The 17,690-nt window shown below is 32.1% G+C and overlaps 3 protein-coding genes across 11 annotated transcripts in view; 1 reads left to right on the forward strand and 2 right to left on the reverse strand.

The window, feature by feature from the left end:
- Positions 1–720: 720 nt before the first annotated feature.
- Nup188 (nuclear pore complex protein Nup188) lies at positions 721–9,956 on the reverse strand. Of its 2 annotated transcripts, XM_088205817.1 has the most exons (13): positions 9,879–9,956; positions 9,602–9,815; positions 8,937–9,541; positions 8,728–8,848; positions 8,549–8,662; positions 8,188–8,487; positions 7,627–8,132; positions 7,190–7,370; positions 6,847–7,120; positions 4,639–6,611; positions 4,411–4,562; positions 1,741–1,957; positions 721–1,680 (listed from the first exon to the last, which is right to left on the reverse strand). In XM_088205817.1, exons 1-13 carry the CDS (start codon positions 9,899–9,901, stop codon positions 778–780), a joined length of 5,583 nt encoding a protein of 1,860 aa, XP_088061943.1. In that variant the 5' UTR covers positions 9,902–9,956; the 3' UTR covers positions 721–777. The 2 variants fall into 2 exon arrangements, 1 of the variants encoding a protein (XP_088061943.1); XR_015812700.1 differs by lacking the exons at positions 721–1,680; positions 1,741–1,957 and adding an exon at positions 2,061–2,512 and having other exon boundaries at positions 4,050–4,562.
- Positions 9,957–11,258: 1,302 nt separating this feature from the next.
- Positions 11,259–16,070, forward strand: Ak2 (Adenylate kinase 2). Its single transcript, XM_088204763.1, has 3 exons — positions 11,259–11,529; positions 14,670–14,906; positions 15,254–16,070. The coding sequence occupies exons 1-3, from the start codon at positions 11,425–11,427 to the stop codon at positions 15,635–15,637; spliced, it is 726 nt and encodes a 241-aa protein (XP_088060889.1). The 5' UTR covers positions 11,259–11,424; the 3' UTR covers positions 15,638–16,070.
- The window catches only part of LOC148237818 (guanine nucleotide exchange factor DBS-like), an 88,604-nt gene continuing 86,980 nt past the window's right edge, over positions 16,067–17,690 (reverse strand). For all 8 annotated transcript variants that reach the window (XR_015812382.1, XR_015812379.1, XM_088204679.1 and 5 more), the window contains one exon: positions 16,067–17,678. Coding sequence is in view for 6 of the 8 variants with exons in the window: in XM_088204679.1 (XP_088060805.1) it covers positions 17,587–17,678 (92 nt within the window). In the remaining 2 variants the exon portion in view is untranslated. The remainder of the gene's footprint in view (positions 17,679–17,690) is intronic.

Below are 17,690 nucleotides of genomic sequence, written 5' to 3' on the forward strand. Positions count from 1 at the left end.
TTTAACTAGAGATTGTGATAATAGTTTAAGTAGCTTTCAACCGAAAAAGTATTAAAATGTAATGATACATCAATCAACGGGGAATGTACGCACATAATAGCTCTTCGTACATATTTTAAGTCAGAGATTTTTGTAATAAATAATACGAACTAAACACCTAAAATTATAAATAGTTTTAAAATAATACATGCACGGCTGACTAAATTTAGTTTAAATCATTTATTTTATTGCATCTTGTAAATTAAAATTGGACATGTAAATTGGAGGCGCAACAATTTTTAATTATTGAGGATTCTGATGAATCGCAGCAATAAACCTTTTCAGTCTAGAAATAATCGTAGATATATACGTAGGTTTAAATTAGTTATTTATATATTTATACTAGGAAGAGTTTGATTTCGGTCATCCATTAAGAAAATTTCATTCCAACTGATTGAAATCAAAAGTGAAACAGGAAAAATTTGCTATAAAACACGATTTAAAGGATAGCTTTAATAAATATTTATGAAAGTTCTTAAAAATGTAATAAAAAAGTAGAAGTTTTAGTATTAATAAAAATATATTACAATTCCAATAAACCTAGTCTTTAAAAAAACACATAATATTCTTAATGATTCACTAACGTAATTTAGTAAACATCATTAACAGGTGTAATACCTAAATTATGGTAATACCCAGTGACTCAATTCACTTGATCGATAAGCATATATTGAAATATGGTTAATTCATCACAGTTTATTTAAAAAAAATACATTTCAGTATAATAAAAAAATCAAGTTAATTATCAGTCTGGCAAATATACAAAAATACATTTGATAGAAAATGTAAGTAATCTTCTTCGACCATTTGCACCTCTGATAACAGATTATACTCAAAATCTTCTTCCGTTGTTTCATGGAGCACCTGCTCTTGCGGCGACAGTGAATACTCATCCCAAGTAACGTGTTTTGTAGATCTACCAGATTTCTGACTACCATCCAATGAAGATTCGCCCGATTTGGGAGTCGAATGTTGAGACAAACTCAATCTACTATGTTCAGGCGTTTCTCTAGATGTATCGCCTACAGTTTTCTTCTTATCTAAATGCAACTTCCTCACGACAGATACCCTCATTGAATCGCTTACTCTCTTACGAGGCGGTGGCGGTGGCGTAAACAAATTTTCTTCACTCTCCATTTCCTCTTCCATCTCAACGTTTGATTCATCTGCACTTTGAATCTTTAAACTCATCATCTTGCATTCTTCTTCGTCTTTCAGCAAAGGATAAATACCGTACTTTCTTCTCGATAAATAATTCTTTGGATGCAACGAATCAATGATCTTCTTCTTGACAAAATCGTGGAATATCGGCAATTCAGCACACAATTCGCGTCTAATTAATTGTTTATCTCGATTTGCCATCTTCATATCTTTAACGGCTAACAAAGATTGAGACGCTAATAATGTGAGTATCGTTTCCAACGTGAGTTGAACCATTTTTTTATCCAAGACGACCAACCAATTCGGTGTTATTACGATGCTTGTCGTAGAAGACATACTTGTGACGCTATCACTTCTGAAGGAACGGCGACGGACACTATCGTCAATACTCGATCCGCCAGATATCCGACGTCTTAATGAACTTTTACGTCCTGTGTGCTTCTTAATTACGTTCAACGGAGCATCTTCAGCATGATAGTTCTAAAATATAGATAATAATTAATCCATGGTCAATTGTTTTATATAAAAATAGATCCTTACACAACTCAGGGAACGGGTTAGAAGACACACTGCAGATAGTACTGTGCCAAATGTTAACGTGGGATTAGGATCTGAAGATATTTTCGGTGCACCGAATTGAAGTTCCATTAACGGCTGCCATGACGTTAGTTCAATGTAAGGATCGGTCAATAAGTTTAATAGATCTGGACTAAATGATTTCAGACATATGGCAGATAAGTGCATCAGTTCTAATAATCTAAAAAATATGAGTATTATATTAAAGGTATTAGATAATATACACAAGGTTTTTGCCACAAATATTATATGCAAAATTACAGATTAATCTAAATAAGGTCTCGTTTATTACATATTAAGGATAATTTTATTTTTTTATTAAAGTTAATTGTTCTTTAACACTTGCTATGACAAAATAACATATTTTATGATTTGAGTATGATGTTACAGATATTAAATTTAATGCTAAATTTTGGACTTCAGATTATTAATATTAATATTTAATCCTTCGGCTTCCGAAATCAGATATATATGCTTTTGTTACTTTTACAAGAATTACCGGATCCGACGTCATCATTAAAAAAATAATAAGATACATTTTTAATGGGGTGTAGAATATTTGCTTCAGAGGTAAATAACATTTTTTTATATAATACATTGATATTTAGATAGTAATCCCAAAAACCTTGCTAACCAAAAGGTTAATCTATAACTGCAGTTTCAGCTTTAAAATAATAAAACATGTTACTCAAATGAATAAACTAAAAAAGAATTAGCTAGCTGAGTTCTTAAAACTCTTATACCCGCACTTCACTCTCCGAAAGTTGTCCTAGTGGAAGTTCGACCGAAGTCGGTCAAGGTCGCAGTTTTTCGAATAGCGTTCGCACAGCCGGGAATTTCATACGCGTGCACGCTTCTCAACCTCGCGTATTATAACTACGTGCGTGTTTTAAACACAAAAAAAATTAAAGCCAAATGGAGAAAAAGGAGATGGTGGATGATTGCAATGCACCGGAATAGATCAATGTTAGTAAATAAGACATTTTATGTTGAATCGAGGCTTCACTGTCACTAATAAATAATAAACAGGAAACGTTCAAGTGTGCAACTAATGAATAATTTCTATTATTTTTTAAGGAAAAGTATGGAAAGTCAATTTGCTGAATTGAGATTTTATATACAATATATAGCTTAGGTCTTTCTCTTTATGATACATGCAAAATTGACTGCGGATTTTTGCGGTTTTTAACACATTGCATACCTTAAAAATGTATTATTCTTAAAAATGGGACGGGGCTTAGTCGCGAAAGTTACGACCTAAAAATTTGTTCAGAATCACCAAATATACACATATTTAAAAAAAAACGATACCGGGTATGATAAAATGCTAGTCAAATACTTTTTCTTAATATAAAACAGCAAATTTGTGACATATACAATTTTTTTTTTTACGCTACGCGGCTAAATTTTTTTATTACGCTACGCACGGCCGTTAAACACGGAATTCCTCTTCCTCGGGCCTACAATTAAAGAAATGTTAACGTCAAATTTAAAATACAGTTTTGTAATGATTGTAATTTTTTAATAATATGGTTACTGTGGTAAAATCAGTAAACGTCAAATTGTGGATCGCGTACTAATGAAATAAAATAAAAATTTGTTTGGAATGACTAAATATATACATATTTAAAAAAACGATACCGAGTATGATAAAATGCTAGTCAAATACATTTCTTAATAAAAAACAGCAAATTTGTGACATATACAATTTTTTTTTTACGCTACGCGGCGAAATTCGCACGACCGTTCAACACGGAATTCCTATTCCTCGGGCCTACAATTAAAGAAATACTTTAAATAATTGTATTTTTTAGCACTTATAATATTATATATTTGACTAAGAGCACTTATGGAATCAACTAAAGTGGTGAAATAATTTTGGCCGTCCAGATCGGGCAAAAATACCAAACAGTGGCGCGATCGTGAAGACGCCCATATTAAAATTGAATCGTTCTATCTCAGTTTGCGATAAACCATCTCTATCTCTCTCTCTCGTCACGCGAGAGAGCGAAAGGGGAAGTATCTCGCCGCTCGCGCTCGAAGCGTCTTCGGGTATTACTTTCGGAAAGCGAGGGAATTTTTGGAGGCGACGAAGTCGGCCGCCTCGACCAAAATTACCCCCAGTTTACCTCCCGTTCGCGGTGACCTCGGAGAACTTGCGAGAGATTTTAGCGCGGGGACAACCGAGCTCGACCGAAGTAAGCCCGAATTTTCACATTATATTTCCCGTCCTTGGCCAACTGTCGCCTACTTTCGGAGAGTGAAGTGGAAGCATTAAAGTATGGATAACGATTTGATCCATCCAAACTGTCTACGGAACGCGGTTGGTTGTGGAAGGCATTGAACTTATCTACATTTATGTTATTGAAGCACATTAGTACCGAGAATGCGTTCATTCTCGCTTGGATTTGCAATTCACATTGCCTTCACCATGACAATAAATAAGTCATTTGAGTCACTGTATGCGAGAGAAATTGACTAGTCAATTTTATGTAGAAGTCACGAGCAGAGTATTCAAAAGTCTATTTGTGCTGGCATGTGAAAATAATTCAACAAAACAAATCTTGACCTTATGAGAAAAAACTTATAGCATATTTATTTTTGAGGCAATTTATTTTAGTGTTGTTAAATTACTTATTTAAGATTCCGGCTACTTTGGGCGTAGGACCAGAATTATCAGTTTCTTCCATTGTGAGTAGCTTAGATGGACTCTCAATGGAATGATGTATACCTCTTGGACGCAGCACTAATGTGATACAGTAATGAAGACACATACTAATGGATCTCTGGAAAAAACAAATGTGACATAAAAGATCAACCACATTAAGTCATTCGGGATGTTCAAAATTAATTAAAACTTACCATTAAATTAATCAAAGATTGACTATGTTCATATTTCCATTTAGCTTGGTGTTTTATCAACTCTGATACGAAATACAAAGCTGAGTGTGTCAAATTCAAAGCTTCAATATCAAGAGTCTGCCTTGGCATCAAAATTGATTCAGTCAAGTACTCTTCTTGGACGCCGGCAAATAATATAGCACTCGGAGAGAAATAGTTTCCTTGATTCTGAAGTACGACGGTCACAAACTCGATTCCAGATCTGTACACCTGCCACCAGCTATTCACGTCCCAATTGTTGGTGTTGTGATCCTGAGTGGGACTGAATAATTCCTTCGGCGGTAAAAACTTCAACCACAGATTCTCACTAATGTTGCAATATAAAAACACCTTTGACATATTGTTCCTAGCGAAAGCCGTCAAGCAATCCAAAGCCGCTAACGTTTGTCTGAATCTATTAAACTTGTGCAATATCTCAGTTGTACTTATGACAAGCTTATTGATGAGATTTGTAGAAGTAAAAAGACTATCCAAAGATAAGAATCCATGCTTGAAGACATAAATAACTTGCTCTAATAATCTAAGACCCATTATGATGCAGTTTGAACGCTCCTCATCGACTTTATCATAATCTAGCATCTTATCAAGCTGCAGATCATTCAAGAAGCATACAGATTGGAAAATATTGCCACTTACTTCTTTCTCAACCATCAAATCGTATGCTAATATATTGATCGATAAGGTGCAAATTGAAAGAATTGAATATATAGCTCGATGATGGAGAACCTCAAAAGACGATGATACATTGTTCAGTAATATTGCTATTTGTTGCATGAACTCTTGTCTATCGTCGAAGCAATCTTCTTTCCAATTTGAGATATAAATCACGTACATCTCAGCTAGCATGGTAATCACTCTATTATCACTCATCTTTCCTAGTTCTTTAATCAATACGTTTAAGCAAAGAGAAGCTATTGTGTATTTATTTTCAATGTTCATCGGAAAAGGTAGATGCTTCATGACGATTGCGGAGAAATCTTTCCATGATGTAACTAAGCTCAACCATCCGGGGATTTCGTCGACGCTTTCTTGAACAGTTTCTCTCCCATTGAATGAATAAATATATTCAACCCAAGCAGTTAGATGCATACCGTTATTATCGAATAATTTCTCCAGAGCCGTTTGTAAGCTTTTATCGACTTTTCCTTCAAATAAAAACAGCTCAATGCCCATCATATTGAAAATCTGCGAATAAGCTTTTATGTCCGGCAAAATTTCTTGAAATAACGGACTGCATAAATATTCCCAAAAGTTTGGATTTTTTCTCAGATCTCTAACTAACATTTGCATGTTGTTCTTCCATAAGGCATGGAACAAACTCATGATGCGATTGAGCAACGGACTGTACAAATTACTTGTATCATTATTAACGGCAGATAGATACTCGGCCATGTACGTTAAAATACCATCGGTGTTCTCATTGCTCGTTTCTTTGACGAACATCAAATTATTCTCTGAATGAGACACTTTAAAAAATACTTCAGTCAATCCTGGCTGATTTTCGACACAAGTGGCAACAAACTCCAATATGACCGTCTTCAAAATATCAGATTCACATTTATCCCGCAGACGCTCCAAAAACATCGTTCTGATTTGATGAGGAGTCATATCCAAGCAAACCAATAAAGATAAGTGCGACTCTGAAGCGAATCTTTTCAACAATCTGCATGCAGTGTTTGGCAAATTTTTATTGAAGACATGATTCATGTAATCTGTCACAATGGGAATAATCCTCATGGTGTCTTTCTGTTTCGGTTGTGTGTATATCAAATGCTCGATGGGGCTCAAAATGGTTTTGTCTCTGATTAGATGCTTGAGTCGCAAGACTTGCATCAAAGTAGACATCGAGATTTGAATCATCTTGATTTGTTTGACTCCAACTCCACTGCTCCAATTAGTCTCTTCGTTCATCAAAGATTGAATGTTTTGCTCTCCTAAAATGTAAATATTGTGTGAATTACATATAAATTACTACCTAGATACTAGGACTGATCGAAAAATATTTGGAATCGAATAAAGATAGTTATAATAAAACTAGAAGAATAGTACTACCTCAAGAGTTAATTTTAAAAGAGTACTAGTTTATAAGTCTTCAAGATCATGTAAAATAATCAAGGTTTTGTCCTTTATTATACTAGATTCCAAGAGTTAAATTAAAACACAACGTACCGTAAGAGATCAATTTCAATAAAGATGTTCCATTTTCTATGTTCAAAAGGCTATGTAAGCATATTTTATTCAACAGCTGATCCACAACCTTCATGGTGTTCTCTGGAGATAGATTCAATATTTTGAAGAGGTATGATACGCATTTAAAATGCAGCTTTTGCTTCTCCTCGAATGATTTAAAAACCCAGCCAAACATGTGCGGAAATATCTCTCTCAATATGAATATCAATCCGGGTAGCAAAACTCCCATTGCAATACTATCGTTGTAGTCGGACTGTAATAAAAATATAAACCATTAGCACCGTAATTAAATTTATAATAAAATATTGTAAGAGCAACTCACATCATAAAAAGCAGACACCAAATTTAGATATGATGTAAATATATGATATTCGCCGTTTAATTGTTCTATGTTGACGAGAAAATGTCCTATTAGTGAAGTATTGAACGTTTCGCCTTTTACGTATTGTTCGTCAGATAAATAGGAATTTTCCACGAATGGAAGCAATTTAACGTTCATTAGTCTGAAATTGATAATAATTGATTATTATTTGTCTACAAATTAGCATAATATTACTTGTTCTGTAATTTTGTCATTTAAATTATGCTTCAATACTGTAAATAGATAAAGTGAAGTCTGAAAAATATGAGTTAACCATTTCACCGCGGCTGATATTTTTATGCACCATTTCGAAATTAAAAGTAACCAATTAAAAGTAACATTAGTTACAACGATCAGTCTAAAAAAATAACAGAAGTGTACAAATGGTAAAAACAAACCTCGTAAATATTTCATCTGTAAAAATAGGAACCAACGTCGTCAGCACATCCAACGATGATGAAATTAAACTAACGTATGGCAGCTTGGCATGTAAAAATCTGGTCAATAGCTCAAAAACAGCTTCACAAGGCCTGATCAATTCTGGTAAAGGAGTTCCGTCGTTTCGCTGCAATACCACGTTCAACGCTTTGATAGCCCAAACGAGATTCTCAATATCGTTTGATATATCAGAATTATGACGTAAGCTATAGTCGATCAGATTATGAACTTCATCATAAAAAACATTCCAGTAAGATACAGTTGTGTGGAAATGAATCAACGTAGTGTTCCTTCGATCCATTATAGCGGCGTGAGTCGAAGCCTTAACCACAAACTCTTTATCTTGATACGGATGAAAATCGCTTGTGATAATCACATTTTCTTCATCGTTCAAATTGGAAAACGACACCATTCTCGGTTTATATCTGATGCAATACATGGGAAGATTGTTGAGTTCTTTCATGAGCTAAAAATAAATTTATTATATATTTGATCGTTGAAACTTATGCGAGTTTTAATACCTTTTCATAACTATATGTAGAAGCACTCGCTAATCCTATGATCATTATCGAAAGGGTTCTAAAATCGTATGGAAAATATTCCAAGGCTGTATTCCATAAAGATACGACTCCGACGGGTGTAGCTTGTTCCATCAACTTCCAAAAATCGTTTGCTATCAAAGGACTGCTCAATAATTCACTGCATAATTCAATGGCACATACATGCTGTGCCATTGAGCCATCTCCGTCAAATCTATTGCACATGTTTGATAGCAGATGATAAATTGAACTTCTGAATATTTTTCCGCACCGATTGTCATTCTGAAACATTTTTAAAATTAAATATATTTTTTAAACAATAAAATATCTAATAAAGACTAACCGAAAACATTGAATGCTTGTTCATATTGTAGAGAAATTCAAATACGCGTAATTGTAGAGCTTTCGTTCCAAAGTGTTGGTATCGAGTGAAGAACATTTCTTCATTATTCGGATCCTAATAAAATTAATTTATATTCTTTTTCTTTTTTCATAAAATGCACAATAAAAATAATAAGTAACCTCTAATAAAAGTAACATCCATGCTAATAAGAACGCTCCATGTTCTTCATTGTGTTGTAATCTGATTAATTCTCCTTCAACGTCATCTTTCACATTATTTATTATAGTCGACACTGGCTCTCTAAAAAATAAAATTAATTAAAGATATGAATATTTTACATAATTATCTACTGCGAATTTTCCGATTATTTTAGCTATCAAATACGTACCCTTTTGAGTCATATATCATTTTATAAAATATAGCCACTTCTGCATATACAATCTTCATAACAGCCGGAATATGAGAATCATCCAAATATTTATAATAAACAGGTTGTCTTCCAAAGTTATGCAATTTAAACAAAGCGAACAATTGTTTAAACTCTTGAATCGATAGCACACTTTCATCGATTACCAACAAAATCATCTGAAGAACTTCAGCCTGCTCACTAAGGTTTCGTTTCATCGATTTCTTCTGCATTTCGAACGTTATCATTTCACCATTTTGCGATTTGGACGGCGGATTTTCTTCGATCAAGTATTTAAATTGTTGAATGAGCGATTTCTTCAATTGATTTATTGTTATCTTTTTTATAATACAATCAAACTCTTTTTGATAGGCATAATTAGTATCTGTCTTTAATTCAAGTATTAATCTCAACTGTTTGAGCATAAAGATGCGTTCTGAGTTATAAAACGTCCATACATCAATGAGCAAATCGCTGGTTTGAACATCCAGAAAAGAAAAATTGTTCAACGCATTCTCTACTGTGCCATGATAACGGTTTGATAAATAATGACAAAATATATCCCATGTTTGAAGACTGTCTAAGCCCTATAACAATAACATTTGTAATAGATACAAATAAGCATGACGCAAACATTGATAACATACCATAAATTGCTGTAATTTCTCGATGAAAGACAAAGCTCTGGTATATTTGCTGCATTTCGTCTTTAAAACAGTCAACGATTCTAACGATGATGGCTTATAATAGCACAGACCCTTGGTTAATTGATCTTGAACTCTGTCTATTTCGATTTTGACCATTTCGGATGATTCCGAACTGCTGAACGCAGAAGTGAGCCTCCATAACTCTTTCCAATAACTAAAAATAGCAAATCATGCACTAAAATGATATTCAGTGCTATAAAATATGTGCAAATATTACCATAACGTAGGCGTATCACCCATTTTGACAGACTGACATCAAGTGAGGTTAGTAAGCCGCCAAACACAACTGTCTATTCAATGTTGCCACTATGAAACATATACTGATTTACTATTTATGGTATTAATAAATAATAAAAAATATTATATGTCGATTATTAAATAATTAAAATTATTAAACATACATCTTTTCAGATTTTCAAAGAAAACTATTACTCACTAATATTATTTTAGAAATATTTGTAAGAAAAATAAATAATATTTTTATAAATTAAAAAACATTTTAACCGCGGATTTTTTCTAAAATTAATTTATTTCTGAATAATTTAAAATAATATATAATAATAAATAAATAATTTAAAAAGTGATTACTTCTAGCTATTTTGATTCGATTTTGAAAGCAAATTATTTTTACTGTTCTACTTTGCTATTTTCTAAGTCTGTTCACCTTATCAGATATCTGTTATTTGATTTTTCTTTAGTTGGAAAATATGATTGACTATGTTAAAGTAGTTAAGGAGATTTACGCTCTAAATAGTAAATATTGACCACACAAACGCAAGAAACGAAATTTCAACATCGCAGTACAAAATTTCTCATCCTAAACTCCCACTTTTAACTGGTAAACGTTGTAAAACAAAGATTTTCGTATCCTGAATACAAACTATTTTTTAGCCTCAGGATTATGAAAAACCGTTAAAAATCATGTTTTAAATTTAACTAGCGTCATTAATCTTCAAAATCATGAAATGTAGCGAGGATCGGATTATTTTAACTAGTGCTGTTCAAACTATTGTTTTTAATAACAGCATATTATTATTTCTAGGGCTGCAAATGTATTTTTTTCAAATATAATTGAATTTTTTTAATACTTGTCTTGTAACTGTATTTTTTATAAAGAAAATGTCGTTATTGAATTGATAAAAAAAAATGTGTTATAGATTAGTATACGTATTAAATACCATGAAGTCTGTTTAGTTGCATAAATTTTTGCGTCACATACCTAGTTCGTGGCAATTCCGACAATAAACAATTTCTTTGATTCCCTATTTACCTTGATATCCTAAGCACGTGTTTATGTTGCTTATAGCTTAATATTGTTCCTGTAAATTGAATGTAGGTTTTAAAAATCTGAGTGCGAAAGAAAGTCAAAATTTTATATTCACTACCGTCATAATTGCAATTGTGAATACATAATGTGATTCGAACCATATTGAACTTTGACTGAGGTTATCGGGGCTTGCTCGATTCGGTTATAATCGATCCGAAAAGTGTTTTTTAATATTAATTTTTCACTAATATGCGTTACTGAATTACGTAATCGTAAAAATAATCAATCTGAGATAATAGAAAATGAAAAGTACGAGCAAAGTTCATGGACATTAAGTTATCGCTTTGGACCCCTCCATGTGTCGGACAGGTCGGTTTTCGTTCAGGCGGTGCGAAGGTGTTCTACGTGGCTGTTGTGTTTGAGTCGCTCTTTCAACCGAGCCGTTGAGCTTCAAGCGTTCGAGTTTGAAATCGGAACTTGGAATCAACTTTTGACGATGGCACCGCTAGCGAGAGTAGAGAAAAGCCGGCCTCCAGTGGACGTAGCTGCCGGCATTAGAGCTATTCTTCTTGGTCCTCCAGGATCGGGCAAGGGCACTCAGGTCAAAATTCATAACTCGATTGCTTTCTCTAAATATAGTTATTTGGTGCAATAATCGTACTTAGTTATATAATTGACCTTCAACTTGATCATTAATTCCTTCAGTTCACTTTGATGTTTGTGTTGATAATATATATTCTATATATTTATATGAAACAAAACAGTATTAGTTTGATTCAACGTGTTCTACTTCTGATGTTTGATATTAAAACAAATAATCTATTTTTTATATCATGTGTGGATTAGATTGATTTTCATTCCATTTTTGGCTGAATAAAAAATGGAAATTTGGCAAGAACAGGTTGAGAGACTTATACATAGTTACTAGATATTTCGACAGTTGCAAATTGAGTTGTATAACTATTATTATAATGTATAACTTGGGTTAAGCTATCTTTTCAACTCCCGCAGATATTTATCCGACTCGAAAATAAATAGTCTCCTCTTTTAAAATTTTCAAAATCTGGTCATCTTAGTTATGAGCGAAACGGATGGATATGTTATTTTATATATATATTTCTCTTAAACTTTTGTGGTCGTATTCAATTATCCCATTACAGCTCTTGTGTTTTTAAAAAAAAATATATATAAAATGAAGCATTAACTGATTCATTAATGACAATTTATTCGTTACAAATGTATTGCTTTTGAATTTTTATCAACTTTTTGATTTCTTACAAACGCTCTATAGAAAATCAGTTATTTCTAACTACATAAATAGTTCTATTGGCTTCTGGCATTCTTGGCTCAACATTAAACGTGCTGTTACTTTTTTCGTAATATCGTCTATTGAACTAATTAAATTGAAAAAGTAAAGTAGTAATAAATCGCTGCCAATAAATAGTTTATCTAAATTTAGAATGTCTTCACTTGAATCATTCACAAAGCTATTGTTTTCTATACAATAGAACAAATGTTCTCCATGGAACAAATACATTCCAGTATAAAAGTATGGATCTTCATCACTATTATTTATTTCGTCACTGCTATCTTTATTTTCACAATTGATCATGTTTAGTTTACAGAATAAAATATATTTACTCAAAACACGCAGAATCACAATATAACGAAAGAAGAAACGAATGGTACAAAATTTCATTCAACAAGCTTTTACGCTGATATTTATTTTTTATCTGTTACGGGTAAAAGGGTCAAGAAATGATAAATGTTTTTTACTGCTACTTTGCTTCCAAAACTAGTAAGTGTTTGACTGAGTATCGTTGCATGTTGCCAGTGTCTGGCAATGAGTGTAATTATCGAGCGGCGCTCTGTTGTGCGATTTTTCCCAGCAAAGGTGTTTAGTGAATGTTGTCCGTCACATCAAACTATATAATTATACAAAGATAAGTATCAAGAATCTTCTTGAGCATTCCCCATATATACATAGTTCCGACTTCATAATTTTAATTGTAACTATCTCTTCAATGGTAAGTAGAGGCATTTGAACAATTATTACTTAAATTGAAAAGACCCTATTTCATTAGATATGTTCATGAAGTGCATATGTGGCGTAATTTCAAATAATCTTATCGTATTTTACTCTATAAAATAAGATTTAATTTTAAAATGTCCTAACAAACAAGTTTTAATATTAAATCAAACTGAATAGGAGAGAATTTTTTAAGGCCCTCTAATGTAAACTAACATTTCATGGTGGGGGGTATGTTAACGCCAAATTTGCAAGCGATGTGTGTTCAGTGGCAAACTTGGCGTTTGGTTATAGGTTATATTTACTAAGTAGTTTAACATATTATTTCAGTGAATGATATATTTGCCTTATTGTTCTTCATTTGTTTGTTTCCATTTGAAAGAGCATTAACCACATTAAAACTGCTGACAACAACCCTCACTTATCTTCTCACAAGAGTGATCAGATTATTTATGACATCACCAGGTCAGTGACATAAAAAGAGAGAAAAAATTGAATTTTCACCCTAGACCGACAGCGAGACGAGTTACGATTTTGCTCCTGTTTCCTAAAAGGATTCGTTGCAGAGTTATTCATGGGGTGTTCACTGTTTTGACCAATGCTGGTTCGCTACCGCTCATTCACACCTAACCTGTCCAGCAGTAATGCACAAACAATTCGTTTTATGGAACAATTATTTTATATAATATATTGTTCATTAGAATTTGTCTCCTAAAAAACGCGTTTTTCGAGTAAATGTTCTAAAAAAATATTTTTATTTTTTGTTGAATATTTATTATTTTCTTAAAATAAGAGAGAGGAAAATAATATCTACGATATATGTATATCATATCAATTCGTTCCTTTTTTAACGCTCGGAAATTTTCCACTATTTTTTTTAATAATTGATTCAGCGTTTTACTTCTTTTCTCAGACCAATATGTCTACCCTTTCGATATTGCCATAACTAATTAAAAATATATTCAATATCTTTGTTTAGACTTAATATTAAAATATTGTGATTCTTAAACTTTTTATTCACTGTTGATTTTCATGATTTTCCATTAATATTTCGAGGACTAGAACACCTGAAAAAGCGATTACCACTTGATCAACGTTTATAACATCATTTTCAAGTGCTTCATTATTTTTTCTGCAACTGTTACACTATCTCTTCTATACAAGAAATGTTCTATCTTACCAAAATTATTTTCTTAACAATCTGTCATAAACTAGTATTTTCGATATTATGTTTTACATTAATTATAAATGTCATAATTGTATATAATTTACTTTCATTATTATGTATAGAAGGTTTCATACATCTCAAAGCCAAGGTTGAAAGTGGTGTTTTAATTTTCAATCACTATGTTTTACTAAGTAATTACGTGTTTACGACAGTCCATTATTGCAATTCATTTTGAAAATATCTGTTTAGTTTGAGATGCATAGTTTAAAATATACACACAGCATTGCTTCTAATAATACATTTTCATAGTTTACAACAATTTAAATAAAAAAGCTTGGCTCATATAACAGATTTTTTGTTTGGAATGGAGAATTGAAACTATTATTTTCACTTATACTATATTTAAAAACTAGTTCTAATGACATTTCTTAGCAGTCTCGATTGAATCTTGTGGACCTAGAGCAACATTTTTCATGTTATGCATGTTCATTTAAATGAAAACAAATTTATTAGCATTTTAACGTAACGTATTTTATATTTATAGGCGCCCTTGTTGAAGGAAAAGTACTGCGTATGTCATCTTTCCACTGGAGATATGCTCCGAGCTGAAATCTCATCAGGATCTGAACTCGGAAAGACACTCAAAGAGCAAGTGGACAACGGAAAGCTAGTAAGCGATCAATTGGTAGTCAGCATGATCAACAAAAACTTGGATACTCCGGCGTGCAAAAATGGATTTTTGCTCGACGGATTCCCTCGAACTGTTCCACAAGCGGAGATGGTATGTTATTATAAATAAAAAATATGTAATTTTATAGTGCAGCGTTTCCCAAAAGTTTCATTGTTTATTTTATCGTTTATAACCAAGATAGTATTTCAACTAGAAGACCAAATCAATTTCCAACTTTCAGAAATAGATGAGTAAAACAGCAATTTATGACCAAATTGACTTTGATATTAACTTTAAATAAAGTAGCAAATATGAACATATCTAAAAAATTAGCGCTATTCACTTGACTTGATTTAATTGGTAAATGCTGCTATACTGTATACAAAATTGTCATACTTAGATATATCATCAAATGAAGCATGAATCCTTAATTTTGATTATTATTGTTGTTTATTTAGTTGGATGACTTGCTGGAAGAGCGTAAGACCAATCTTGACGCCGTCGTTGAATTCAGCATCGATGATTCGCTGCTGGTACGGCGGATAACTGGTCGTTTGATCCACCCTCCCAGTGGTCGCAGCTATCATGAAGAATTCCATCCCCCGAAGGCGTCCATGACTGACGATATTACCGGAGAACCGTTAATCAAGCGCTCAGATGACAACGCCGAAGCTCTCACCAAGCGGTTATTTGCATATCACAATCAAACTAAACCCCTCGTCGACTATTACGCTCTGAAGGGACTGCATTACAGAGTCGACGCCGCCAAGGCCGCCAACGATGTGTTTAGCAAAATTGAATCAATATTCGCAAAGCGATGCGAGGCTCGCATGGCTAAGTAATCCAATCAACGGGGCATGTATATATTATTATATACGTATATGTACTAAGTAAATTAATTGTTCAATTTACCAATCCATATATTTTTTATTTAAAAATATTATATTTTTGTGGTGCCTATTTTAATAAATTTATTTTGAACTATTTACAATTATTACTAAAATAGTAGTTAAATATCTAGTTTAATAAATTAATCTAAACCTAAACTATTTGATGAATTATTATTTGAACTAAAAAAAAATGACATTATATTATTTAGTAAATTTTGTTACATTATAAATCTTATCATTGAAAGTACAAGTATTTTAAGTCCATAAATATCAGATAAGATATGTATTTTATACGCAAGTTATATAATTATTATGTAAGATTATATTACATTCTGAAAGTACAAACATGAGAGTTGTTAATGTTATTAAATTGAAACACAGTTTTTATTTGATCTTTTATATTTTTATAATCTGATATCCATAAATATAAACATCATAAAAACACTTCCATTGCCATTCGATCGACACATTCCTAACGATACAATAAATAGTTTTTACACAACGAAAAAAAAATATTAGCGCTCGAATATACATTTAAATAACGCGAAACAATCACGACGAAGCTCGCCACAACATTCAGAAAAATATCTTCGCAAACAAAACAACCATTTGTACTCTCGATAATTAAACTAGACACGTATTTACACCATCGTCAAAATAACACTAATCAGTACAAAAACAAACGGTATATCCGAGAAACTCACAATTCGAAATCACTCAGCTTGTCAAAGATCTCAGCAGATGTTTATATATTAACATATCGCTACTCTTAATTTTTTCAAGTAAAAAATTCAACAAGGAACGGTTCAAAATTCATTACTATCAAAAGCGATGTCCACTTAGAACTATCAAACTTGAAACATCGCTAATTATATTATTTTAAAGACTCGTTAAATCACATTTTATTTTTTAGATATATAAAATGGTGTTCATTGTTGTTAAGACATGTAAAGCTATATTTTAATGACAAAACGTCAACCTATATTAACGTTATTCAACCCTCGATCTACTTTTTAATTTCGCGGATTTACACAAACTGTTTAATATGTACAAATACAATCTTATAACCGTCAAAAAATCAAACAGATTCACTCAAATCAAACGCAAATATAGATTGTCGATAAAGACACAAATGATTATTATCTATTTAAATATCGACGGATTTGTTCTAACACACCGTTTCACATTTGCATTTTGTATATCTCAATACAAAAGTGAATTGTGATTGTTATGGAAAATTAGATACTAGGGGTTAGAACTAAACCGAAGATATTTACATAAAAAAAATTAATCAATTACATTTATATATTATAATATAAAATCGAAAGATTATTATTTTTGGCATTAAATATTTTTAGATAACGACTGTTAATTTTAGAATAATACTTATCTAAGTTGTCTTGTATTAAGGAATGTTTTTTTTTTGTTGATAAATTGACACGTTACAATAATTGATAAAATAGAAAAGCCAATTACTAAGTAAAAATAAACATTTTAATACAAATGATTGTTAAAGCATAATAACCAAAATTTATCACAAATTAATCAAATATTTTCAATATCGAGGCACTATCACAACAGAAACACATTAAGATATTCATCATCATACTTGTATATATTTATATAAAACAACATACAAATGATGTTAACCACTATCACTACGCAACAAAGGCATCTATATATGTATTACAATAATATATATAATGTAAAAATGTATTGCGATATATACGCTGTATATTTTTGGTGTTACTCTATCTGATTTGCATCTGACCGAATACGAGAGCGATAATCGACAAACAACCTTCTCCAATTGTAAAAACGTACATAATTCCGACGATATCGAATGCTCTCGATCGCAATATGTACAAATTGATTTAAGGCAAATGTTGATCTTTTGGTGTTCAATCGAGACGATCTTGTGAGCGACTCGACGATCGCGACGTTTTGTGATGATCCAAATACGCTGCCGGAGCCCAACCTTCACCAGTTCCGCCTGAAAAATTAA

The sequence above is a fragment of the Plectrocnemia conspersa genome, unplaced genomic scaffold (genome assembly GCF_051122295.1).
Source record: "Plectrocnemia conspersa isolate PC_06_02 unplaced genomic scaffold, ASM5112229v1 ptg000002l, whole genome shotgun sequence".
NCBI lineage: Eukaryota > Metazoa > Arthropoda > Insecta > Trichoptera > Polycentropodidae > Plectrocnemia > Plectrocnemia conspersa.